Raw genomic sequence first — 25,715 nt, 5'->3', positions numbered from 1 at the left:
AACCTCTGGATGAGCCAGCCCTTCACGGGACTCCAGAGTTGTCTGTCGTCCTTGACTTAGTTTCCGCTGCGTATCTCCATCTGCCTTCACCAATTTTTGATCCACTGTCCAGAGGCAGTATGACTGAAGAATGCATTACATACAGGTGAAGCCTCAGAACTCAGCAAGATGGATAATGGCTCTGCCTTGGAAGGACGCCCAGGTGAGTTCACTTGCTTAGTTACCCAATGAGACTCCATTTTCCCCCCCAAACTACCTAAACAATCCATGGCGCACCACATACAAATTCTAGCCAGAGAATATCTGCTGACGAGGACAGTAGTTGATTTGCAGAGGTTCAGTTACAGGCAAATTGAGTTTCACCCAGACGCCACATGGAACAGTGCTACTCACAGATGGGAGTCTCCCACTGAAGCTCAGGGGAGCTCTGGGTCTCTACTTCTACAGGGGGAAGATCAGACTTCAACAATTTCCTTCCTTCAGCAAACACTGTGCAATACGTCATTTGGGGTACGTATCAGCGTTCGGGGTGGATCTTCAGTGTGTGTTTTCAGACTATGTAACTTCAGAGAAGGCATCTGGGCCAAGTTCCATTCATCAAAGACAAGGCTAAAGGCTTGCTGGCTTTGCTTCCTTTAATTTTGGAAAAACCCTTCTAGCCTGACTGAATCTACCTGATTCATAGCCAAGCTGGAAGGGGACAATCATCTGAAAGACATTCTAAAGAATTCTGGAGGAAAATGTCTGTTTGTCCTGCTCTCATCAGACTGCCATCACCCACTCCCTAGTTCACAGGAGAAATTGTCAGTCCTGGGCCTGATTTGGGGTGGAAGAGTGGAGGCCAGACCCTTGAACTTACTGTGTTCCGTATTTTGTTCTTCTGTCAAGAAGTTGATCCTGGCTTGTGAAAGAGACATTTTGCAAGAGCAGGAAGAGTACTGAGGCTGATGTTAGTAACGTGACCTGAAGGGCAGGTGATCTGTCTCACTGGCACGTGAAGGGTCATCATGCTCAGAGAAGGGAGATCGTTCCTGAAGATGAGGGAGGAGAATTCTTGAAACAAATCAAAGACAGCTTGTTGGAGCAGAAAAGTCATTCCATTCCTGGGGCAGGGAAGGAAATCCAATACAGCCTGCTCGTTTCCCACTCCTGCCTGTAGGGTTTGCACAGAGAGCTCCCTCCTTTGTTCCTTCTCCAACGTCAGACTTCTGAAGCCCAGGGAACACACTAGATGCTGCATAGATGATCTGGATCATCCCCACGTATGGGAATCTGTCACTCCCCTATGATCTTCATTGGCTGTACCATTCTCTTAAGTCGGGTTCTCCCAAAATAAGAATTTGAGGGAAAGCAGTTTGAGAGGAGATACTAGGAGCTCCAGCCAAGGGTTGGGGAAATGATACAGGGAGGTAACAAAAATAATATGGGGGAATTATTAATCACACTACCACTGTGGGAATCAGTGGCTGGGTCCTACTGGCGAGCTCTGGAGACTGAGAATCTGCCTCCCAGTCATCTTGTGTGAGTGGGGTGTGAACAGAAGCTTTTACTCTTCACCTCCTGTCCATTTTGCAGGAACTGCTTCTAGGAGTCTCAGAACCTCCTTCTGCCCCACATCTGTGGAGAAAGACCTCAAATGGAGAATCCCAGGCACTTTTCTTAAGAAGCTTTCATTGTACCAGGGCTGGGAAGGCTGAGGGGCTGTGGACAGCCTCCACTGTGCTTTTCCTTCTTTATTCACTTACTCATCGTCCTGTATGGAGATCTGTGCCAGATCCTGGAGCTGCAGTGGAGAACAATGCAGACACTATCTGCCATCCTCTGGAGCTTTAAGTCCAGCAGAGAAGTCCAATGCTGATGTAATACAATGCAAAGATGTAATACAATCAGTGAAAAGGGAAGTAGAATAAAAGAACTGAGTGCTCTGGGAAAGGACAGCAGGAAAACATCCTGGTTGGAGAAGTCGTGGAGGGCTTCTTTGAGGAGGATGTGAGAGTTATCCAACTAGAGATGGCAGAGATATGGGAAGAGAATTTCAGGCAGAAGAAATAGCATATGCATATGCAAAGGCCCTGAGGCACCAGAGACCAGAGTAATAAAGCTAGAGGTCAAAGAGCAAGAAGAGGAGTTGTGGCTCAGCTAGTAAAGAATCCACCTATAGTGCGGGAGACCTGGGTTCCATCCCTGGGTTGGGAAGATCCCCTGGAGAAGGGAAAGGCTACCCACTCCAGTATTCTGGCCTAGAGAATTCCTTGGACTGTATAGTCCATGGGGTCGCAAAGAGTCGGATACGACTGAGCGACTTTCATAAAGCTGAAGAGGGGAGCATGAAACATACCGTGCAGGGCTGTGTGAGCTGTGCTCTATTCTGGAGCATTGGGGGCCACTGAAGACTGTTAAGCTAGGAGGTGATGGAATCCCACTTTAAAATTTAAGAGATAGTTTTGTGTTTTTTTAAAAAAAATAAAGAAAAAATAGCCATTGGACAGAGAGTGGGAGAAGTCATGAAGTCAAGAGCTGATGTTAGGATTTCTGCTCCAGTCCAGAGTAACAGAGACTGGATTTATCCTCTGGCCTGAAATAGTTATAAAATTGGACAAAACATATGAAACAGTGGTTTTGAAAACATCAGGCATACTTAATGATGCACAGTGATTCCTGAGAGAGAATAAAATAAGGCAGAGCTTACGATTTCCCCAGCTTACTACAAGGAGAGTTTCTAGCCCACAGGGCCAAAGAAAAGAAAAAGAGGCTGAATTCTGAGTTGAAAGAGCTGAAAGTCCTGGTAGTCAGAGCAGCCGGAGTTCAAAGGGCAGAGTACTGGAGAACAGAGATCTCAAACAGAGAGAGTTCCAGCCATAAAAAAGAATGAAACGATGCCATGTGCAACAACACAGACGGACCTGGAGATGACCATACTAAGTGAAGTCAGACAAAGACAAATCTATCACTTACATGTGGAACCTAAAAAAAAAAGACACAAATGAACTTATTGACAAAACAGGAATAGCTTCACAGAGAAAACAAACTCTTGGTTACCAAAGGGGAAGAGGGGGGAGGGGTGAACTAGGAACTGGGGACTAATGGGTACACACGACCAAACATAAAATAAACAACAAGGACCATCTGCATAGGGATTCCATATCTTGTAATAATCTGTAATGGAAATATCTGAAAAAGAAAAATATATATGCATATATCACTTTGCTGTATTCCTGAATCACTGTAAATCAGTTATACTTCAATTTTAAAAACAATAAAGGGGAAAAAAGGAGAAAGTTCCAGAGCTCAGGAGAGGGTCCCCACCTAAATTTTTGGTTGAATATTGATCAGTGTATGTGTATGAGGAAACTCCCAAAGGCCAAAGAAAGAGCCACCTAAAGGGATTGGAGGGAAGAGTGCCCAGAGCTCTCACCGGGCTGAGAGATTTCAAACCTCCTTCTGAATAATTAGTACAACAAGAGAAAATAAAATCACTGACAATGTAAAAGACTTGAATATGTAAGTAAAAATGTAGAAGATTAATTGCAAAGATGTAGAAGAAAACCAACTTGATCTAACTGATATTTAAAGAATGCCCCCAAAGAGTAGAATATTCATTTTTTCAAATGCACACAGACCATTTACCAAGTCAGACAATATATTGGTGCATAAAATAAGTTAATAAATTTAAAAGGATTCACGTTAAAAGTAGGTTCTCTCACCAAAGTGAAATTAAATTGGAAACCAATGATGGAAACATACTGGGAAAATTCCCCAATTTTTGAAAACTAAATAACACATTTATAATTAACTCATGGATCAAAAAGTAAATTAGAAAATATGAATGAATGAAAACAATAACCCAACATTCTAAATTTGTGAGATGCCACTAACAGTAAAGAGCAATTTATAGCACTAAAGGCCTAGGTGTTTTTAAAAAAGTTTTCAAATTGATGTCTTCAGTGTCTACCTTGAAAAACTTAAAAAAAAAAGTACAAATTAAACCAAGAGTAAGCAGATGAGAAGGAAATTATAGATCAGAAGAGTGGTAGAAATAGGAATAGAAAACAGAAAAACAAGAGAGAAAAACCAGTGAAAGTATGAATAAAATTGGTAAGCCTCTAGCAAAACTGAGCAGTATAAAAATAAAAATTAAAAGATTACCAATACTATGAGGTGACATCATACAGATTTCACAATTATTAAAAGACTGATAAGCAAAAGTTGGGACTTCCTGGCAGTCCAGTGGCTAAGACTCCACACTCCCAACGCAGGAGGCCTGGGTGCAATCTCTGGTCAGGGAATTAGATCCCACATAGCACAGCTGAAAATATCTCGCTTGCCACAATGAGCTAAGACCTGGCACAACCAGATAAATACAGTTTTAAAATAAGGGAGAGTTATGAATAATTTAATGCCAATAAGTTAAAAACCATAAAAACTTGAAAGATAAAAAAGTATCAATATTCTAGAAGAACAACTTGTAAAACCCTATAAAATATCTAAGAGAGAAATATTAATAATTGGACCTAATCAAAACAAAAAAACTTTTACTCTTCAAAAGCCACTGTTAAGAACATGAAAAAACAAGCCACAGATCTAGAGAAAATATCTGAAAACATATACTGGACTTGTATTTAGAATATATGCCTGCATGCTCAGTTGCTTGGTCATGTCCAACTCTTTGCAACCATGGACTGAAGTTCTCCAGGCTTCTCTGTCCATGGGATTCTCCAGGCAAGAATACTGGAGTAGATGGCCATTTCTTCCTCCAGGGGATCTTCCTGACCCAGGGATTGAACGCACATCTCCATCTCCTGCGTTGGCAAGAGGATTCTTTACCACTGTGCTACCTGGGAAGCCTTTTTAAACATAAGACATGATACCATAAAACTCCTAAAGAGAGCATTGGCAAAATATTCTCTGACATAAATCATACCAATGTTTTCTTAAGTCAGTCTCCCAGGCCAATAGAAATAAAAACAAAAATAAACAAATGCAACCTAATCAAACTTATGTTTTTGTACACCAAAGAAAACCATAAAAAAAATGAAAATGCAACCTATGAACCAGGAGAAAATATTTGCAAATGATGCAACTGACAATGGCTTAGTTTCTAAAATATACCAATAGCTAATATAACTTAACAACAACAAAAACAACCCAATCAAAAAATGGCAGAAGACCTAAAAGAACATTTCTCCAAAGAAGGCATATAGATGGCCAAGAGGCAAATGAAAAGATGCTCAACATTACTAATAATTAAAGAAAGAAATGCAAATCAAATCTACAGTGATATATCACTCACACGAGTCAGAACATCCATCATTAAAAAGTCTACAAATAACATGCTGGAGAGGGCAAGGAGAAACAGTAACCCGCCTACACTTGTTGGTGGGAATGTAAATTGGAACAGTCACTATGGAAAACAGCATGGGTCTTCAAAAACTAAAAATAGAGTTGCCATGTGATCTAGCAATCCCACTCCTGGGATTCAGATAAAATTATAATCCAAAAAGATACACGCACCCTAGTGTTCACAGAAGCAAGATTACAAATAGGCAAAGAGATGGAAAAAATCTAAGTGCCTATCAATAGGTGATTGGTTTAAGAAGATGTGATAAATAAATGCAATGGAATATTACTCAGACATAAAAAGGAATGAAATATTTCCATTTGCAGCTACAAATGGACCTAGACAATATTATACTTAGTGAAGTAAGCCAGAGAAGGAAAGACAAATATTATATCATTTATATGTGGAATCTAAAAAATAATACACCAAAGAATCTACACACAAAACAGAAACAGACATGGTAAACATAGCAGACACAGTAAATAAACTTACAGATACAGTAAACAAACATACGGTTACCAAAGGGGAAAGGAGATGGAGAGGGATAAGTTTGGGATTAACAGATACACACTTTTATACATAAAACATGTAAACAACAAGGATTTACTGTATAACACAGGGAATAATATTCAATATTTTATAATAACCTATAATGGGAAACAAGCTGAAGAAAAAAATATATGTAACTGAATGACTTTGTTGTATACCTGAAATCAACACAATGTTGAAGGATAGTAAATCAACTATCCTTCAGTAAAAAATAAAAATTAAAAATAGCTTTCCCTATCAGATGAAAAAAAACAATAAGTTTAAGAATATCAAGTGATGATGAGGTGTAGCGAAACAATTAGTCCCCTACCCTCTGGTTAGGAATGTAGACTGACACCACAATTTTGAAAGGAATTTGGCAGTTTCTCTGCAAATAAAGAATGCCCATTAGCCCATTTCTGCTAATGTAGAAATCCACTCATAGAAATATAGCCGGCAGAAATACCTGCACATCATGCAAAGATGTTCGTGGCAGCATTGTCCTGAATTGGTGAAAAGTTAGAGCCATCTAAATGTTCACCATGATGAGAATAGCTAAATGAAATATAATACACCCCTGCATGGGAATTCCTTGCAGTCATAAGTAAGAACTGGGTCAACTAGATGGCAAATACAGAATGTAGTATTGGGCTGCTGAAAAGTTCGCTCAGTAAGTGCCAAAGTAACGTCCCTCTGGACCCTCTCACTTTTTATCTTATATGCTTCTAGTATTTATGGATTTGTTTTTAGTGAGCCTGTATTACTTTTACAATTCTTAAACCAAAACATAAATGAAGAAAAATTGAACATCTAAAGGCTATAGAGACAAAAGGCTCAGTGTTCCATCTCTAGGAGCTGAGTTCACTTTCAGCCAGAGCAGTTCTGGGTCACAAGTATAATTCAGTAAAGACCCTTAACGAGGCTCATATCACGTGTGCATGTGGGCAGGTCCACTTACCATGCATACACACCCACACACCTACACACACACACACACACATACACACACACACATACAGGTGTCCAGCTCTGAGTGTGCACGTGCAATGCATGACTTTACAGTATCTGGAGCAGTTCATAGAACATTCTTGTGTATTTATTGGTGCAGGAGAGTAAACAGTCAGCTGAGCTGGCAGAAAGGAACGTGAAGAGATTGAAAATCCAACCCCCACCACCTCCTCCACCAGCCCAGGCATGCGACACATCCCACGGCGTCCATGGTGCCCTCCTGGTTTCTGACTTTTCCCTTTTGTCTTCGAGACATTTTCAACACAAGAAATTGTGGCCATGAGGATGGGCGCTTATCCCCTCAGGTCGTGTAGTGACTGACTCTCCGGCGGTGAGGCGAGAGTCCCGGCCGGCGCGGAGGGGGAGGGGTGGGCGGGGCTTAAGAGTCCCTCCTGGACACGGGGTGAAGTGGGCGGGGCTTACGGGCCTCAGTCAGGGAAGACTGTCAGGTTGTGCGTCCGGATGTGGTGCAGCAGGACCTGTGCTCGCTGCTGCAGGGTCTGCAGGGCTTGCTGCAGGCCCTGTCGCCCACCTTGGCTTTCCCAGAACACTGGGTCCGTCTGTAGCGACTTGAGCAGCATATTCTGTAGACACCCTGATTCCAGAACCTTCATGACAGACTCAGGAAACCTGGAGGAAGGTCCCCCAGCCCCGGAAAGAAAAGAAGGGCAAAAGCCGGCTTAGAGAGTTTCCATGAACTTGCACAGCTGAGGACCCACAAAGTCCCAGGGACCGCCTGCTGACTAGGTGTCCGGGGACCCTTCCACCCACTCTGCTGTGACAGCAGACACGGGATGAAGCTTTCGATGGGTCCCAGCCCCCCAGAGGGCGAATCCACTCTGCTGGCCTGAGCAAAGTGAGGAGGAGCCCTGGGAAGGCCGAGGTGCGGCAGGACTGAGCAGCGAAGGTGGCCACCCGGCCAGCGCCCTGCCAAGCAAGGGAGCCTGCCCGCTCAGCCTGCCCACTCCCCGGCAGGGCAGCTCGTGCTGTGCTCTGGATACCGGGGAGCGGGCAGCCCATCCTAGACTTCAAGGGCCCACTGACTGTTAGCTTTCCCAGGACTCCCCACACCCTCCTGAGACTCATCCAACAGCTCCCATCTGTTGGACGGTGGACTTCTGGGGAGCCATGGTTCAAGAAAGCGGGGTCTATGACAGGGCCCCTCACCTCAGTCCCTGAACCTCTGCCCAGCCTCTTCGATGCTCACCCATCGATGCCCTCGAGGAGCCGGAAGTTCAGCTTGTGCTCCGGATGCTGAAGGTGGCCAGCGTTATCGATGTAGACCAGACGAGTGGGGTCACTGCTCCGCACCTCGGGGAAGAAGATGGACAGGGACAGAAGATGGACGCGGTGCCTCAGGGTGCTGTCAGGGTGAGCGGCTCAGCGGCCCCTAAGCCGTCAGTCACACAATGCACCCTGCTCCTCGCCCAGTCGGTTCCCCCACCGCACAGAGCAGTGAGCTCTTTCCACCTGGGCCTGTGCTCAGGGTGGCCGGGCACCATCTCTGGTGAACCCGCCCAGCAACCCTGGGGCAAACGGCCACTGATACCAGCCCCATTTTACAGAAACAGAGGCAAAAAAGTTAGGTAATTTGCACAAGGTCACACAGCTAGTAAATAGCTGGTTGGCTCAAACCTGGACCCGTAGCCCCAAGCGGCAGCACCACCGGTAAAACCACAAAGTGGAGGCACTGATTCCTGCTCTGGCGACAGACAGGGGTGAGGAGCCTGATGCCGGGCCGCCTGATGCTCAGTCCCGGCCACCGTCTGATGCTCCACGGCCAAGGGGAGGTGGCGAGGACACCAGCCTCACCAGGGGAGACAGAGCAGCCCTTCCCCAGGGTGGTACTTCGCCCCTCCTGCAGGAGCAGTGGCTCTTCTGCCCCACCAGCCCCCCGCTGATGGTCTCAGCACACAGGCTTCCCACCCTGGGTTCTAGTTTTCACTGGAAGCAGTGTTTCCCGACAGCCCCAGCCTGTGAGCCAATAGGGTCCACGACAGATCCCTGTCACTGCCACCAACTAGACATGCAGCCTTGGAGGACCCCTCCCCCGCTCCAGGTCACAATTTCCACGTTTATTGGCACAGTGAGGATGCCCTACTAGATACACACATACCACACTCAGCTGCCAGGACCCGAGGGTGTCCTTGGCGTCTTTAGGGAACAGAGGGGTTGGTGACACTGCCTCCAGCCCATCCCCTCCTCAACCACATACTCCAAGCTTCATTTTTGTCCCTTCTATATATTAAGGCTTCCTGGAAAACATTCAAAGGGTTCTGCTGCTGAAAAGAACAGGATTGTGACACCCAGAGTCACGTGACCTCTGACCCTAGCCAACAGCGTCTGCTGATGGACAGACAGGAAGACCTGAGTCTGGGGTGACCCAGGGACATACCAGGATGTGGACCAGCCGCAGCTCCCCGGGGTTCCGGCATTTCTCTCGGAGTCTCTCTTCCACACAGGGGTCCGAGGGCTCGGGCTCGAAGCCGCAGCAGTAGCGATCCAGGCGGTCGTGCACCTGTGGGGGCACCGTCCTCTGAGCGGGGGCGGGGGGGGGCTGTCTACCACGTCCAGCACTTGGGCCTCTTGAGCCCTGGGGCCACCCTCAGGGATCTCAGCCCTGGTGAGCTCAGCTGCTGTCCCCCAGCTGTGATGGGCTTCTGCTTGCTCCTCTGGCCAGCTCACCTTGCACTGGGATGGCTTACTCACACTGCATGGATTTCCACCCAACATGCGGCAGGTGGGATCTTAGTTCCCTGACCAGAGATCGAACCCAGGCCCCCTGAAGTGGAAGTCCTGCTGCTGTTTAACCTATACTAATTACCTGAACTCTGGCCTGGGGCCTCCCAGTGCAGACTATCTGTCCATAGTCAAAGGTGACCACTTTTTCTTGAAGCAGCAAATGCTACCATATGGATTCCTCCTTTTATGGGGATAAAAAGATTTTAATGACCATCCAGGCAGCTCCTGACTCTCAAACAGCACTTCCACCCTGCAGGAGGCCTGGATCAGAGTCAGGAAGGAAAGCATTCCTTTTCCTGACTCATCCTACACTGGATGCCTAAAGTGGAAACAATGACACAGAATCTCTCCCTCAGAGATGATCATGAGAGATGGTCTCTGTCCCTGGTTCCTGGCACAGAGCTCATAAAACCCCTGCAATTGGCTCTGTGATATGAATACATTTTGATATTCATAATAAACCCTCCGACCACATCAGAGTTTAATAAGATGACTCATGGGGCCCTGAGATAACTTCAGGCTGATTGTTAGATGGACAAAGAATACAGAGTGGGAGCTTTCCACCTGACTCTCCAACCTCAGGGAAGAGTAGGGGAGCTGGAAACTGGGTTATAAAACTTTTAAACTATGTTCTAGGGAGAACACAGCCACATACCAGGAGGGTGATGCACCCCAACTCTACATGCGGGGCCATGGACTTGGGACCCTTTCAGACTTCACCACACGTACCTCTTCTACTGGCTGTTCACTGACGTCCTTTATAATAAACCAGACCCCTGAAGTAGTGTTTTCCTGAGTCCTGTGAGCCGTTGTAGCAAATTACTGAACCCGGGGATGGGACAGTCATGAGAACCCCAGATTTTCAGCCAGCTGGCTAGAAGTATGGGGGGCTCAGGACTCGTGACTGGCATCTGAATCAGGAGTTCTGTGGAGCTGAGCCCTTAATTTGACTGAGCCCTTAATCTGACATTGACTCCAGGTGGATAGAGTCACCCAGTTGAGGTTGGAGAGTTGGTGGGTGCAGAAGGCATCACTCAGATGACCAGCAACATCACTGAATCTCTGTCTCATCCAATTCTCACTGCAGCCTTGCAAGGGAGACATTATTGCCCCAATAATACATGGGGACATGGACCCCAGACCTCCCCAAGGTCATACACGAGGAAGTAGTCCAGCTGGGGTTTGAACCCAGGTCTGCTTGGCTGGAGCCCAGCGCTCTCTGATATCCTCCATTGCCTCCCTGAAGGTCAGGGAGAGGGAGCCACTTAGAGGTCAAGTGAGGTCCCCATTATTACACTCATTAAGACTGGAGAGGAGTTTTCAAAACAGTGAAGGAAGAAAAGAAGGAACCGGAAGTCTCAGAGCCCGCTGTCCTCCTGAGGTGGCAGCAGGCAGGCACCAGAGCTGTTTGGATGGTCTTTATTCATCTGTGGTCGCCTCTCAGCCAACCCAAGCCGCAGCCCTGGTCCAGCTTTAGCCAGCACCACTGTCCTGTCTCCCTCTGCCAACCTCTCTCTACACAAGGCAGAGGGGCCGGGGGCCGGGGACACATAGACGACAGCCCCCAGGATGCGGCACACATCAAAGCCAGGCCAGCCACCTGGCAGTCTGCCCAGCCCAGCTCAGCGCCAGCCAATGAAAGGTCTCACTCCATTCCCATATCCCCTTTGGAGGTAACTCCTGTGTGTTCTGAAGAAATACAAAATTGATTTCCTTCTATACAAGCCAGAAAATAACTATAGCTCTATTCACCAATCAACCTCATGAAACCAGACATCCAGAAATGAGACAGTGTTGAACAGTCCCAACTACTGTCCCTAAACATTATTTTCCCCAATTTATAACAATTCAGCGTGAAGAAGTCACATCCCGGGCCTAGATCATTGCCCCAGACAGGCTGAGGGCCTTTCTGTAAGGCCACATCATGGAGTGTTTCCAGAGGCAGTGGACCAAGGACATCACTGACACCACTTAAAAGGCATGTTTAGCCTGGAGGACCGGCCTGGCTTGGCCATGATACAAACAGCCAGAGCCCTGTCCATGCAACGAGCCTGTTAAGCCCCTGAGGTGGACAGTCATTACTTTAGCCTCCTGGACTTTGAATAACAACAGCCACAAGTAACAGAAAATTCTGGTTGGAAGTGACTTTAACCAGAGGGGAAATTAAGATCTACAGCAGGAAGTCTCAAGAGCCTCGCAATAGGACAAGCTTGGAGGGCACCTTTAAGCAGCTCCTACTGTCATGATAAGGTTTCTTTCTGCTCTTCACTTTACCCCACAATGTTAAGGACATCCCTGTGTTGTCTCAGAAAACCTGCAGCTGGCTCCTGTGGGTATGTTTTTCCTTGTGAGTGTGGTAAGTTGCTGCAGTTGTGTCCGACTCTTTGCAGCCCTGTGGACTGTAGTCCGCCAGGCTCCTCTGTCCATGGGATTCTCCAAGAGAGAATACTGGAGTGGGTTGCCATGCCCCCTCCAGGGGATCTTCCCGACCCAGGGATTGAACCCGTGTCTCTTATGCTTCCTGCACTGGCAGGCAGGTTCTTTACCACTTGAGCCACCTGGGAAGTCCCCATGTTTTTCCCTGTTCATGTCCAAAGAGAAGGAGACAGAGAGAGAAAGAGAGAAAGGAAGGAGGGGAGGGGAGAGACAGAAGCCCTCCCCCAACACCCATGGAATACCAGTCCTTCCTTTCAGTCTGACTGGACCAAATCTGGACACAGGCTCATCCCTTGTCCAGAGGCCATCACTGGAAGATGGTGATGTACTGACTTCTGAGCCCAGGAATGAGGAGAAAGGGAATCAGACCAGGGCCCTGTGCAGAAGAAACAAGAGTGCTCCACTGGGTCCACCAGAGCCCCACGTCCTCACTCCGGCTCCTACAGAAGTGTTGACAGGATGGGGCTGAGGACAGAACCCTGTGGCATGCCCCCAGAGACCTCCCAACCTTCCAACAGTTTTTACATTCACCTGAAGATAGTAACACACCCTTGTATTTCTCCATATTGTCCTCGAACTTGGCAAGGGGTGGGGTTCTCCATGCATTCTAATGCACACCTGTCCTCGGCAGGAGCCCTCCAAGGCTGCCCACAGAGAGGTTTAGAGCAGAGATCAGCAAGCTTTTCCCACAAAAGGCCAGACAGTAAATATTTTAGGCTTTGCAGCCCATACGGTCTCTGTCACAACTACCCAACTCTGCCTGTGTTGTGCATGTTGTGCATATTCTAGATAATATGCAAACAAATGGCCATGGCCATGTTCCCCCCCCCAAAAAAACTATATTAACATACATTGAAATCTGAATTTCATAGAATTTTTAGGTGTAACAAAATATTCTTTTGATCTTTTCAACCATTTGAAAATGCTAAAACCATTCTTAGCTCATGGACTGTACAGAAAAAAAAGATAGGGGAATTTGGCCTGCAATCTGGGCCATGTCTGTGACCCTGGTTTGGAGCCCCAGGGATCTGGGGGTGAATCGTGGCTCCACTATGCCCTAACTCTATGACCCGAGGAAGTTATTTAACCCAAAGTGGGAGCACTGGTACTCCCTCACTGAGGACTGGCCTCACTGAGGACCACACAAGGTGAGGGGGCTGGTTGTCATGGGGAGACCTGGAAGGGACAGGCCTAAAGGCCTGCAGGAGTCTCAGGGCTTCCTCCCTCTGAAAGCCCTGGCCATAGCCCTGTGAAGCATCTAAATAAAGCTGTGTCATGACGGCCTAGCCACTCTCCTCTACGTGTGTGCAAGGCCTGGTTTCTGGAGCCCAGACAGATCTGGGAGACGGATGCCACGTGCCAAGGCATCTCTGGTTGGGAGAGTAAATGCCTGGATGGTTCCAGCAGGACTGAAATCCAGTGATGACTCCAATCTCACGTCACGTCTGATGGCACAGCCAGCCAAACCCCCTTCCTCAGGCCAAACGCTCCCTGATCCTGTTGGCAGGCCGTTCTGTGCGGATTTTAACTGGATGCGGTGCTTATTTCCAGAAGAAGCTACAAGCACTGTCAGGCCATATGACAGGGGCGGCGCTGGTGCCCCCAGATGTACACCCATTTGAACGCTGAACAGGGAGGGGTTGGCCGGGCCCAGGTGCCAGTGTGAGTAATCTGCCACGCTGTCTGGGAACTTTTTTCCACTGAAGAGCAATTCGGTTGAAACAGTTGAAACAGCAGCAGCCAGACAGGACCAGGCTTAGGTTTCATTCCCACATCCTGAGGCGTCAGGATTTGTTCTCCCCCCTTTTTGACAAAAAGAGCAGTTACCAAGAAAAAAATGATAGTCTTTTGTAGTTTTGGCCTTCTAGCAGTGCTGTGTGCTCATGAAGTTTGTGTTTAATTTTACTGAACGCTGTGAAGCCCTTACTCTCTGCTGGGTAAGGCGCTGAGTGCTTTACCTAGCACGGCTCATTTAATCCTCCCAGCAGCCAGGAGGCAGGTACAGTTACTATCTCCATTTCAAAGATGAGGAAATGGAGTGACAGAGGCTGGAAAACATGCCTAGGGTCCCGCAGAGTGAAAGCGGTGACGCCTAGACTCAGACCGGGGCAGTCTGGCTCGGGCCACTGCGTTGGACTGGGTGGCAGGCACGTGCATTGTGACCCTAGAGGTCACAAGTGCCTCGATACAGAGAAGACATGGGTCAACGGGATCCCTAGCTCCTAGCACTTTTCCAGCACAACAGGACTTGGTTGAGGTTTTCTGAGTGCAAGAATGAGTGAATGAAGCTCATGGCTGGCTGACAGCAGGAAGGATGGTGGGGGAGGTCTTCACATGAGGACTGACCACTGAAAGCCTGCCCCTCACATGAGCCTGACAGGCAGAGGCCTGCCTCTGGGGCCCCCAAACAGGATATCTAGTGGGACAAGACACTGCAGTCTGCCAAGAGGGACACCAGGCTGAGCTGTGAGGGTGAGGACGTCTGGGAGGCGCCCAGCATAGGGCACGAGGGGTGACCCAAGTCCTCTCACCCCTCCCCAGGCTCCTGGGCCAAGACACATCCTCAGCCAGTGCCTGATCCGAGTCTGGTGGACTCCAGAAGAACAGCCTGCTGCCCCTGGTGGCCCAGGCCCCCTGTGTAGGACCCTCCCCCACCTGGGGACAGTCACGGGCCCAGGGTCTTCATTGAAAGGGTGGCTCCTGGCTGGGTCTATTCGCTGCCAGACATCCCCAGGGTGGCAGCATCTCTGAGGAGGGTAGCGGGCTGGCCCCGCACTGAACGGCTGTCTGTTAGAGGATTCGTGAGGCTTTGGGGGGATGAGGGTGTGGGGAGGACTGGGTTACTCCACACTGACTCTCACCAGCCTCTGATGACTCTCTCTGCAGTGCTCCCCTTGTGTCCTGAGAGAGGGTGGCCTCCCCAGAGGCCCCAGGCAGGGGGAGAATTATCTAAAAAGACAGGCATGCGTGCTAAGTTGCTTCAGTCATGTCTGACTCTTTGTGACCCCTCTTGACTATAGCCCACCAGGCTCCTCTGTCCATGGGATGCTCTAGGTGAGAATGCTGGCGTGGGCAGCCATGCCCTCCTCCAGGGAATCTTCCCAACCAAGGGATCGAAACCACATCTCTTACATCTACCTGCATTGACAGGTGGGTTCTTTACGACTAGTGCCACCTGGGAAGCCCCCCAAAAGGACTAAATCACTCTAAATTTTAAACATCAACACAAAATCCAGCACCTGTGAAATGATGTGTCCACCACAGGAAAGTACAGTTCCAACCAAGAAAGCTACAATGAGTCACCATGGGAATACCTTTCCCCAGAAGTCAGTCCCCACATCAATACATTAGATGGAGGATGTGTGTAATCTGTGACCTCCTCCATTGATACTCAAAAGGCATCTGATGTAATTTTTACATCCATTCCTGACAAGAAAAACTCTTAATAAGGCAAGGATAGCAAATAGTTCTTCAGCCAAAAGTCAGCATGATGTTTAATGGTAAAACACTAGAAACTGTCCCAAATCTGTAGAGACAAGTCATGTCCAGCATCCCATTACTATTTACCATTGCTCTGAAGGCACCATGGTTGTAGTTAGGTAAGAAAAATGAAAGATGAGGCAATGAGAACGCAAAGTGCATTCGTTACAGAAGAAACGACCATATACTTGGAAAACTCAGGGCAACTGTGAGAAGCATTATGAAGTGAACAAGTAACCAGTAACCAAAGTATGATACAAAAACAATATCCTTTACACAGACCAAGAGCTACAGGCCAGAACGTGTTGAGACAGGCTGGGACCTGGGACCCTTTCTCAGCGAGCCTGAGCTTGCACCTGGACAAATGCCTCCCCAAAGAATGAGCAACAGAATCCAAAGAAACTATAAGGGACTCAGGGACTTCCCAGGTGACCCGGTGGCTAAGACTCCATGCTCCCAATGCAAGGGGTCCAGTTTTAATCCCTCATCAGGGAACTAGATTCCACATGCCGCAACTAAGATCCGGCTCAGCCAAATAAATCAAATTAGAAAAAAAAAAGAACTACAAAGGATTAAAACTAACTGCTCACAGGCCCAATGGGGTAAATTATGAACAAGACACAAAAAGATTGCAAGCCAACCGCCACTTCTGGGGAGCAGGGAGCAGACGCAGGGCACTGCTGGGAGCACCAGGGAGGGATGGGCGGGGCAGGGAAGCCACATCTTCACCCTCACTCCCTTTAAGGGGCCGGCTCCCCCCTGCCCTGGGAAGCGAGCCAGGGCAAAAATTTCTTGTTTTCACTCCTATGTGCTTCAGCTCGAGTCCCAGTAAAGCTGTGCCTGAACTTCTTAGCCAACTTCTTATCAATTTCTGTTGATCAGAGAGTCCAGAAGCCTCGGTTAGTAACAATATAATAGAAGGAAAAGAGGCTCTTTTTAATGGTCACAAGATGAAATATCAGTATCATCCCAACCTGAAAGTGAAGATCCAGCTCAGGCATAAAGATGCTTCTGAGGAACAGAAATAAAAGGAAAGACACAGCCTGTTCTTGGCCTAGAATGACCCTGTATATTAGGATGTAAATTCTCTCTATATTAGTCCACACAGATTTCATTTGATTCCAGTCAAGTCCCAAGAGGACTTGGGAAGGCAAAGGAAGTAACAAGCTGGCTGAGAAGAGTATGCAGGAGTATTGGGAAAAATCTTTAAAAAGAGCAAGGAGACCAAGCACTCCCAGTTATTAACATAAAATATAAAGTGTGATAATTAAAACAGTGTGATTCTGGCACATAAATAGACAGACCCTTTACTGGAACAGAAGAGTCTACAAATAGACTTGCGTACATATGGAAATTGACTATATGGAAAAGGCAGCATTTCAAATTGGGGGAAAGAAGGATTATTCAACAAATGGTGCTGGGACATTTGAGTTGCCATCTGAAAAAAAAAATCATTATTTTGCACCTGATCTCTTACTCCAAAATAACTTCCAGATGGATCAAAAATATATAAAAACACATGGGAGGATTTTTTAAAAATAACCCTGAAATGAGGATGGTCCTTAAAAACATAATACACTAACCCAGAAGTCATGAAAAATAGCTTGATAAGTTTAACAGCACAAAACAATTTTTTTAATTTCTGCATAGCAGAAAGATTAGAAACTAAGTTTAATGACAATTGAACCTGAGAGAAATACCAGAATGCAAAGAAAACAAAAGACTGATTTTCTTAATCTATAAAAAAGCTCTTAAAGTCCTTAAGAAAAAGACCAACAATCCAACAGAAAATGGGGCAAAGAATATAAACAGTTAAAAAAGATTTTTAAGAAATCTAAGCAGAGGCTAAGGCAGGAGGAGAAGGGGACAACAGAGGACGAGATGGTTGGATGGCATCACCAACTCAATGGACATGAGTTTGAGCAAGCTCTAGGACATAGTGAAGGACAGGGAAGCCCAGCGTGCTACGGTCCATGGGGTCGCGAAGAGTTGGACACGGCTGAGAGGCTGAAAGACAGGAGGCAGGAGGAGGGCGAGGCAGAGAAGTGCTGTCGGCCGTCAGGTTGTGCAGAGCAGGTCGCCCGAGATGCGCACTGCTGAAGGTGTTTGCACTGGAGGCCCCTCCCTTGCCACATGAACTCATTTTCTATGGCCACATACAAATGACCACCAGCTTAGTGGCTTAAAATAACACACTTATTAACTCACAGTTCCTGTGGGTCGGGAGTCCATCCCTTTCTGCCAGATACTCTATCCAGGGTCTCAGGCTGAACTCAAGGTGCTCCATCTCCTTCGTAACTCAGGCTCCTCTCCTGCGCTCAGTCAGGCTGCTGGCAGAAACCATTCTTTGTGGCTATAAGGAGATCTCAGGGTCCTTCCAGAGGCCTCCCTGACCCACAGCAGCTCATAGCCTGGCTGTTTATTCCTCAAGGCCAGCAGGAAAATCCGCTGATGCTTCATCTTTGAAAGACTCTCCTGACTGGTTCAGGCCAATGGGAGAGTCTTCCTTCTGATTAACTCCAGATTAACTGATGAGTACCTCAATAATATTGTAATAACTTTGTATGTGACAGGTTGAATCTAGACTTATCTTGGTGATCATTTCATAACATATAGAAATATCGAGTCATTAGGTTGTGCACCTGGAACTAACAGAGCTGTAGGTCGATTATGCTTGCTTGTTTGCATGCGTGCTCAGTTGTGACTGACTCTTTTTGACCCCATGGACTATAGCCTGCCAGGCTGCTCTGTCCATGGAATTCTCCAGGCAAGAATACTGGAGTGGGTTGCCATTTCCTACTCCAGGGGATATTTCAATCAAAAAACAAATAAGCAAAAATACCCAAAGATAACTGATTGGTAACTTAATCACTGAAATAAGATTCCATCATATTTACAGGTCTCATTCTTTCTCAAGGGCAGGAGTCCACACTAAGGGGGTGGGTATCTTGAAGACCATCTCTGAATTCTGCCGATCACACTTGTCCTAATCGAGGCCCTGCTCTCAAGTATATGTAAAGATGCTTGATGTCGCCCTTAAACACCCCCTTCCGGGTGGGCTGCTTCACCCTTCATGGCTGGCCGCACCGTCTGTGCAGGAGGAAGGAGCACTGCACCTGTCTCTTGGGTCTGCTGTGGGACATAAAGGTGCTATGATTATATTTCAGGTCTCTGGCTGGAAGCTTGAGAGGTCGACAGTGGTCATGGACCTGGGCTCCTGTCTAGCTACACCTGATGTTCAGGAAGGCCAAGCCAGAGAAGAACGATGTGAACCATAGATTTGCACTCAAAACAAGGAACACACACAGGATCACAAATGACTGAACCCAGCGCCCCAGGAAAGAAATGGGCCAGTCTCAACTAGAAGCCAGAAGAAATGACTTTTCCAGGGTCAGCTGAGTCAACAAAGAGGGCAAAGGCATGCCCTCTGTGGCCAAACTTGCGGCGTATCCGATCCCAGCTCCAGCACTTAAGGCCGCAGGTTACTGTGGGCAAGTTCCTTAGCCCTTCTAAACCTCAGTTTCCTCATCTGTGGAATGGAGCTAAAAGATACTGTCCATTCCCAGGGCTGTCACACATCAACACATGTGAACTGCTGGCACAGTGCCTGATGCGGAGGATGACAGGTGATGTTATATGCCATCATCTGTTCTGGAAGCATGAGTTAATTACATGCCCATACAAGGGCTGGACAAATGATTGTCACATAGTTTTCCACCTCTATATCTATGGGACCTGAAAAGAAAAGGAGGTGGCTTTGGGATTCTTTTCAGTCTAGAGGAAGGAGTGGTATTTGAGCAAGCAGAACACAGCAGCACCTAGATAGGAAATCATACAGAGACCCTGGATTCCTTCATTCATTTGTTCATCCTTTCACCCACTCGTTCAAAAGGTGCTTCTCTAGGATCTAACCAAGAGCTTGGCCCTGTGCTAGGCACTGCAGATGTGAACAAAACAGAGAGACAGAAGTGAACCAATAAAACTTACTGTGTTGGGAAGTCAGAAAAAATATAGACAGGATAGCACGAAATAGAAAGAGGATAACAACGGAATGTGGAGGTTGGGAGAGTGGAGGTCTGGGGAGGAGAATGAGAGGCTTGTCTGAGGCCCTGCACCTGAAGAAACTAACCAAGGCCACATGCCAAGAGGCGGGGCTGAAGACAGCAGACAAGGATGGATCTCATGGGTCCCTGAAGCTCCTGATATCAAGGGCATTGAGATACTTTGCCATATTGTAATGGAGAAGGGCCACAGTCCGATTTATTATGCTCTCTGCCTGACCAGTTGTATGTGAACTTCTGAGTTCTCCCTCTAACTTCCAGATCCTATAGGCTCTGCCAGGGGGCTTTCTCCAAATGCCATGGAATTAACACCTCCAGGAGCAGCCCTCAACCAAAGACCAAGGGGAAATTTGGCTATCAATACCTCGTGTCCCTCGCTTTTGGTGGGCTCACTCTGAACATGTCTTTTATACCATTTCTCAGAATTTTCCTGTGGATCAAGCCCCAGGCACCCATAGGGGTGCCCTGTTCGATGACATGCCCTCTGCTGGCCGCCTTCCAGCCGTCTCACTTTCCTCTTCCCTACGAGTGTTTCCTGGGGTCCCCTCCCAGAGGAACTACCACACTGGACCCTGGTCTCAGGGTCTGCCTGGGGGAACGGAAACCAAGATATCACTCCAGCTTCTGTAAGGAGATCCGGTTGGAGGGGACAAAATGGAGACGTTAGGGAGATGTTAGGGAAGCAGAGTCCAGGTAAGAAAAGATGGTGGCCCGCACCAGGATGGCGGCACCTGAGGCTTTCTGGGGTCTGGGTTTTCCGGAACGTGAAGGCCCTGCATCAGCGGAAGCAGCAGGATGACTTCCATGAGCAAACACCACCCTCTCACTGTGTCGAATTCTCCGCAGCTGCTCACCCCGTGCAGTCAAGCACATGCCCTCCAAGATGAAGCAGGGCATGAGAAAAAAGAAGCCTCTCTAGAAGGAAAAGGTACAAATGTGCCCATTCCTGTCCCCACGACCCCACACGCCCTTCCCACTGTCTGGGCAGACGGCCCTCTTGAGTCCAGGCACGACTGCCCTCAGGTTGTTCCTGGCTTCTGCTCAGTAGGGACCTGGGTTCCTGGGCTGGGAAACCCACAGCCCCTCCTCACTCCAGCCTGCCCGTGGTTTCTAGGAAGGCAGCATCTGCCAGCCAGGGGTGTTTGACTCGCCTGGTGTTCGGCAAACCCAGGAAGACATGGCCCGAGGCCAGCTGAGTGGCGTCTGACCACACGCCCACCTGTGTGTGCTCTGGCGGCTGAACTGTCCACCCCCATGGCTGGGCTTGGCAGCTGCGGAAGGGCTTCACACCGCAACCTCCAAAGACAGACAGAGGGGCTCTGTGTGGGCAGAAAGGGGCTGCGTGCACATCAGCTGGATGGGGGGCCACAAGGAGGGTCCTCAGGGCTCAAAGTCCCGGATGTCCCAACCAGCACCCCCCTTTTCCTGCCCTCACCCATGGCCGGCTGAAGAGGACTGTGTGAGAAGGAGGGTGAGCTCTGGAGCCAGACCATCCAGGCTGTGTCTCAGTTCCAATGGCCATCAACTTAGCCAAGTCACTTAACCACTTGAGACCTCAACTGTCCAACTTCAAAACAGGGAGAAGCCTCTTATCTCTCTAGCAAGGCCACCATGAGGACTGGAGGAGTTAATTCCTGTAAAGTGTTGGGGGCAGTGCATTACTGAGGTTGGGCCACTGCCAGGCGCTGTATTAAGTATATTACGTGGATGATCCTGCATGCAGAAACCACACAGGGTCAGAGGTGTCATCTGATGGAGGCCAGGCTCCCCCAGAGACAGAACGCAGCCAAGAACTCAGAGCGAAAGCAATCGATCCGTGAGCTAATTCAAAAACAAGCAAGGACTGGGGAAGGGAGATAGGGAGGGCTGGCAATGAGCTCTGTGGTCAACCATGGCTCAATCCTGGTGGGGGGCTCTGACAGACACATGGAACACACACCACAGAGCCACCCCAGCCAGGGAACTGGGGCTTTTACAGACTACCTCCCATCAGTCATAGGACGGCTGTTCCTGGAGGGAGCGTGGCCAGCTCTTCCAGTTTGCCCAAGACTGTGGTCTCGGAAATGCCTCCCTCCCAGGCAGGAGGAAAGGTCACGCTGTCTAGAGGACACTAATCCCTAGCCCTCAGCCTTTCACACACAGGCAGAGCAGTCTTGGGGCCCAGAGCAAGCCTACATACAGGAGCGGGTGATTAAGAGCTACCACGTCCTCAAGGGCAGAAGGCAGGGACACCCGGTCCCATTTAGAGAGGAGTGAAGTTCAAAGAGGCCAGCTAGTCTGCTCAGGATCACATGGTGGGACATGGCCAGTGGGCAGGGGATTCAAACCCAGATATGTCTGGTGCCAAAGCCCGTGCCAACCACCAGGCCCCACGATCCTCCCTCCACAAAGCAGCCACGAGACGCAGACTCAAGGAGCTGGAAGTATTGCGGGAGGCCAGCTGGTCCAGTGACAAGAGACAATTACCCACAGGCAGACAGATAACATCCAAGGGTTTGGGGGTGGGTGTCAGACAACAGGTCTTCCCAGGTGGCTCAGTAGTAAAGAGTCTGTCTGCAATGCAGGAGATGCAGGAGACATGGGGTAGAACCCTGGGTTCTAGGACAGGGGTTCAAGACCCTGAGTCTGGAAGACGCCCTGGAGGAGGAAATGACAACCCACTCCAGTATTCTTGCCTGGGAAATCCCATGGACAGAGTCTGGCAGGCTACAAAAGTCCGTGGAGTCAAAAAGAGTCAGATACGACTTAGTGACTGAGAATGCACACAATCACATCAGACAACAGGAGGTGTGGTCTTTGGCAGAAAGGGGAGCATGGCATTCTTTAAAGGGGCAGCAGATACTCAGCTCAGGCTCATTTCTGCTGTGTGGGAACAGAGGCCCCACGTTATTAAACCATCCAATGTTTCAGAGGAAGTGGGATTTTCATGAGAAATCTCAAAGTATTAAATGTGGTCTGAGAATCTTCTAAAATACATTTCCAACCAACCCTGTATGGACCACACAGGGAGCATCAGCCCCTGGCTACCTGGTTATGATGTTGAACTTGACCCAGTCACCCCAGCAGGTAAATTTAGGGCTAGTATTGATCTCTTCCCTCAACAGAGGTCCCTACAGGAATGGGACTGCCTTTGTGTGCATACATATCCACCCATTGTGTGCTTGAATTATTTTTTGTTTTTCTTTCTTTCTGGCCTCATTCCCCTACTCGTGTCTCCACAGCTGACATCCAGCTCGTAAGTCTCGGAGCAGCCACATCAGTTGTCAACAGGCCACTCAGTAAATATCTGATGTCTGCAGTCCCCCTGGTAAGCCCTGTGCCCTAACTGCCCAACCCCTTCCCAAAACTCCCAAAAACTCCAGGGTTAATTTCTGGCACAGCAGGGACCTCAGCTGGCCCTGTGGTTTCCTTCTCTCTCCAGGGTCCAAGCAGGTTCAGCATCATCCCTTTATTTCTCCCCTCTCTCATTCTCTCTCTCCTCCACCTCAACTCTCTTTTTTAAATTATGCAACCAGCTTGAATCCTTCTTGATTCAAGGATAAATGTTTAACTACCAGCTCTCCGGGAATAGGGAGGTGTCCTGATTGTAGAATTCCCTCATTCTCAAGGTATAAATACTCCTGCCTGCAAGCATGCTAAGTCGCTTCAGTCATGTCCAACTCTGTGCGACCCTATCGACTACAGCCTGCCAGGCTCCTCTGTCCATGGGATTCTCCAGGAGAGAATAGTGGAATGGGTTGCCTGCCTTCCTCCGGGGATCTTCCCAGCTCAGGGATTGAACTTGTGTCTCTTATGACTCCTCCATGGGCAAGCAGGTTCTTTACCACTAGCATCACCTGAGAAGCCCCATAAATACTCCTACCCTGGCCTGTTTCAAGCTACCAACAGGCACGAATGTGGAGTCAGCAAGAGACATGCAGTAACTCAACACTATACAGCATTTACTAGGTAGATGCAAAGAACCTCAAGAGTTCAGACAAGAGTAAAATGTAAAATAATTGTGAAGTAATGAGTTCAGAGTATTTATTACCTTTGTTTCTAATATAACTTATTATATTGTTAGTATAACTTCAATTTTAATAACGTCTGTGTTTCACAACCGGGTCATAAAATTCCTGAAATTCAAGAATGAGCCCATACGAACTGGTTTTCAGCACACCACTGGATGAATGAACACAAGGCAGAAAAATAACAAAAAATGGGTGCTGGGTGGTCAAAAGACAAGGACTACAATAAAAAGTTAAGCGTTAAAAAAAATGGTAAAAAAGCAAACAAACAAAAGCAAAAGACAAGGGTTAGGGGGAGAGTCACTATCCACCCTCACGCAGGCCGTTCCAGTGTCTCAGTTCACCGAGTCCTCGCCTCCGCTCCGCCCCGCCCCTCCAGGGCCGGGCCCCGCCCCCGCCCCCCCTCCAGGCCCCGCCCCCGCCCCTCCAGGCCCCGCCTACCTGCAGCAGGAAGTCGAAGAGCGCCAGGCGTGACCACTCGCCGTGGTGGATGCCCAGGCATGGGGCGTGGCTGGGTCGGCCACAGCCACGTGCCAGCAGGGCCTGGTACTGCAGCCAGCCCAAGGCCAGAGAGTTCTGGTCGTCCTCCGGGTCACCCAGGTGCTGCACGTCGGGCGCCCACCAGATGACTGGCCGGGCGCCGCCGTCCGTGTAGCGGTAGGGCAGCAGGGGGCTGTGGAAGCGCCTGGCCACCGCGGGCAGGCTCCGGCGCAGCCCCAGCACGCGGTCTACGTGGAAAGACAGGACCTCGGATAGGTCCCCAGGCCTCTTGATCAAGCCACAGAGCCCCTGGGAGCAGAGCTGGCTGAGCCCAGGAGCTGCATCCTGAAGGGCCCCCTCGCTGGAGAAACCGACTAGCAGCACTTGCCCGTGGCCGGGCACCCGGGCTTTGCCCACCACCTCCCCCTGGGCCAGAAGCTGGAGGGTCTGCACATCCTGCTCTGTGAGCCACGGGGGGACCTGCTCACCGGTCCTGAAGCCACTGGACAGCCCGGGAGTCTCAGTGTCACACCAGACAGATCCTTGCAGCTCCCCAGCAGAGCCAGGCCACCAGTGAGCCTCTTTGGTGGGGGCAGGGCCCCCCACTTGTTGGCCACCAGTCCAGGCTCTGTTCCAGACTCCTGGCAGACCCCCGCCTTCTGGAGGGGGCTGCAGGGTCAGTCCAGCAGTAGCTGTCCGAGTCTGTAAGGCTGACATGTCATGCCCTGTGAGGGGGCCACCTGGGGTGCTTGTCTTACTCGGTGCCTCCGGGAGGGGACCATGGTGCCAGGGTGGGTCCAGTTCTTTGGCTCCTGGACCCCTGACCGCCTCCCCCTGCAGGAGCACAAGACGCCGGGTACTGAGTCTCAGGTCTTCTGCAGGTACCAAAGTAATGTCACTACCAATCCTCCCTGGATGGCTGCTCTCCTTCCCTGGGGACCGTCTGCTGCTGTCCACATGCCCTCTGTGGTGTTGCTCCTCCGCACACACCAGGATGGAGCTCCCGGGCAAGGCCCAGCTTCTCCTCAACCTTCTTGCCCGCTGCCTCCAGCTGGAGCTCAGAGCCTGCCGACTCTGGGGGGCAGGGACGTCACCAACCCCTTGGGGCTCCATGGGGCCAGGGTCTGGGCCAGTGGCTGGGCGCTGTGGGGGCAAGCGGGTGACAGTCACCACAGACAGAGTCGTTAAGAGGCAGAATGCCATCGCCAGCCGCCTCTTGCCACGCAGCTTTCTCCAGAGCCAAGATGCCTGGGGGACGGGGGTAGAAGAAAAAAGCTTAGGACCTCGAAAACATCAGCCCTGACCCACAAAATAACGGGACAGTGAATGAAGGAACATCCTGGGTGAACAAGCAGGGAAAAGAGTGAAGCCTGGGCTGGGAGGCGGGGGGCGTGACACCCAGCTGTCCTCAAAACATGGCGGGCAGCCATGCTCCTGCTTCCGCTCTCAGCCTGCTTTGTCTTCCAGGACAGGCCTGCAGGGAGACCAGGCTTCTCCCCGCTGAGTAGACTGCTGTTATGACTCAGATCTCCGAACACCATAAGAGCCTTTCCCCATCTGTTCCCCACACTGAGTGCTGGCCCCTGTCTTCTCGTCTCCACGTCTTCCCGCTTAGTGGACCTACAGTGTCTCCCA

At 49.2% G+C, this 25,715-nt stretch overlaps 1 protein-coding gene across 4 annotated transcripts in view; it reads right to left on the bottom strand.

Moving 5' to 3' along the window:
* Positions 1 to 6,940: 6,940 nt before the first annotated feature.
* Positions 6,941 to 25,715, bottom strand: part of GASK1A (golgi associated kinase 1A) — a 50,752-nt gene continuing 31,977 nt past the window's right edge. For 2 of the 4 annotated variants that reach the window (XM_070455510.1, XM_070455511.1), the window contains exons 2-5: positions 24,042 to 25,328; positions 9,270 to 9,392; positions 8,082 to 8,185; positions 6,941 to 7,504 (exon numbers count right to left, since the gene is read on the bottom strand). In XM_070455510.1, the coding sequence (XP_070311611.1) occupies positions 7,303 to 7,504; positions 8,082 to 8,185; positions 9,270 to 9,392; positions 24,042 to 25,328 (1,716 nt within the window). In that variant the 3' untranslated portion in view covers positions 6,941 to 7,302. Of the gene's footprint in view, positions 7,505 to 8,041; positions 8,186 to 9,269; positions 9,393 to 24,041; positions 25,329 to 25,715 lie in introns of all 4 variants that reach the window. The other 2 variants (XM_070455513.1, XM_070455512.1) reach the window with 2 other exon arrangements.

Source organism: Odocoileus virginianus, chromosome 26 (genome assembly GCF_023699985.2).
Source record: "Odocoileus virginianus isolate 20LAN1187 ecotype Illinois chromosome 26, Ovbor_1.2, whole genome shotgun sequence".
Classification (NCBI taxonomy): Eukaryota; Metazoa; Chordata; class Mammalia; order Artiodactyla; family Cervidae; genus Odocoileus; species Odocoileus virginianus.
This window is presented reverse-complemented; position numbering and strand designations above follow the sequence as displayed.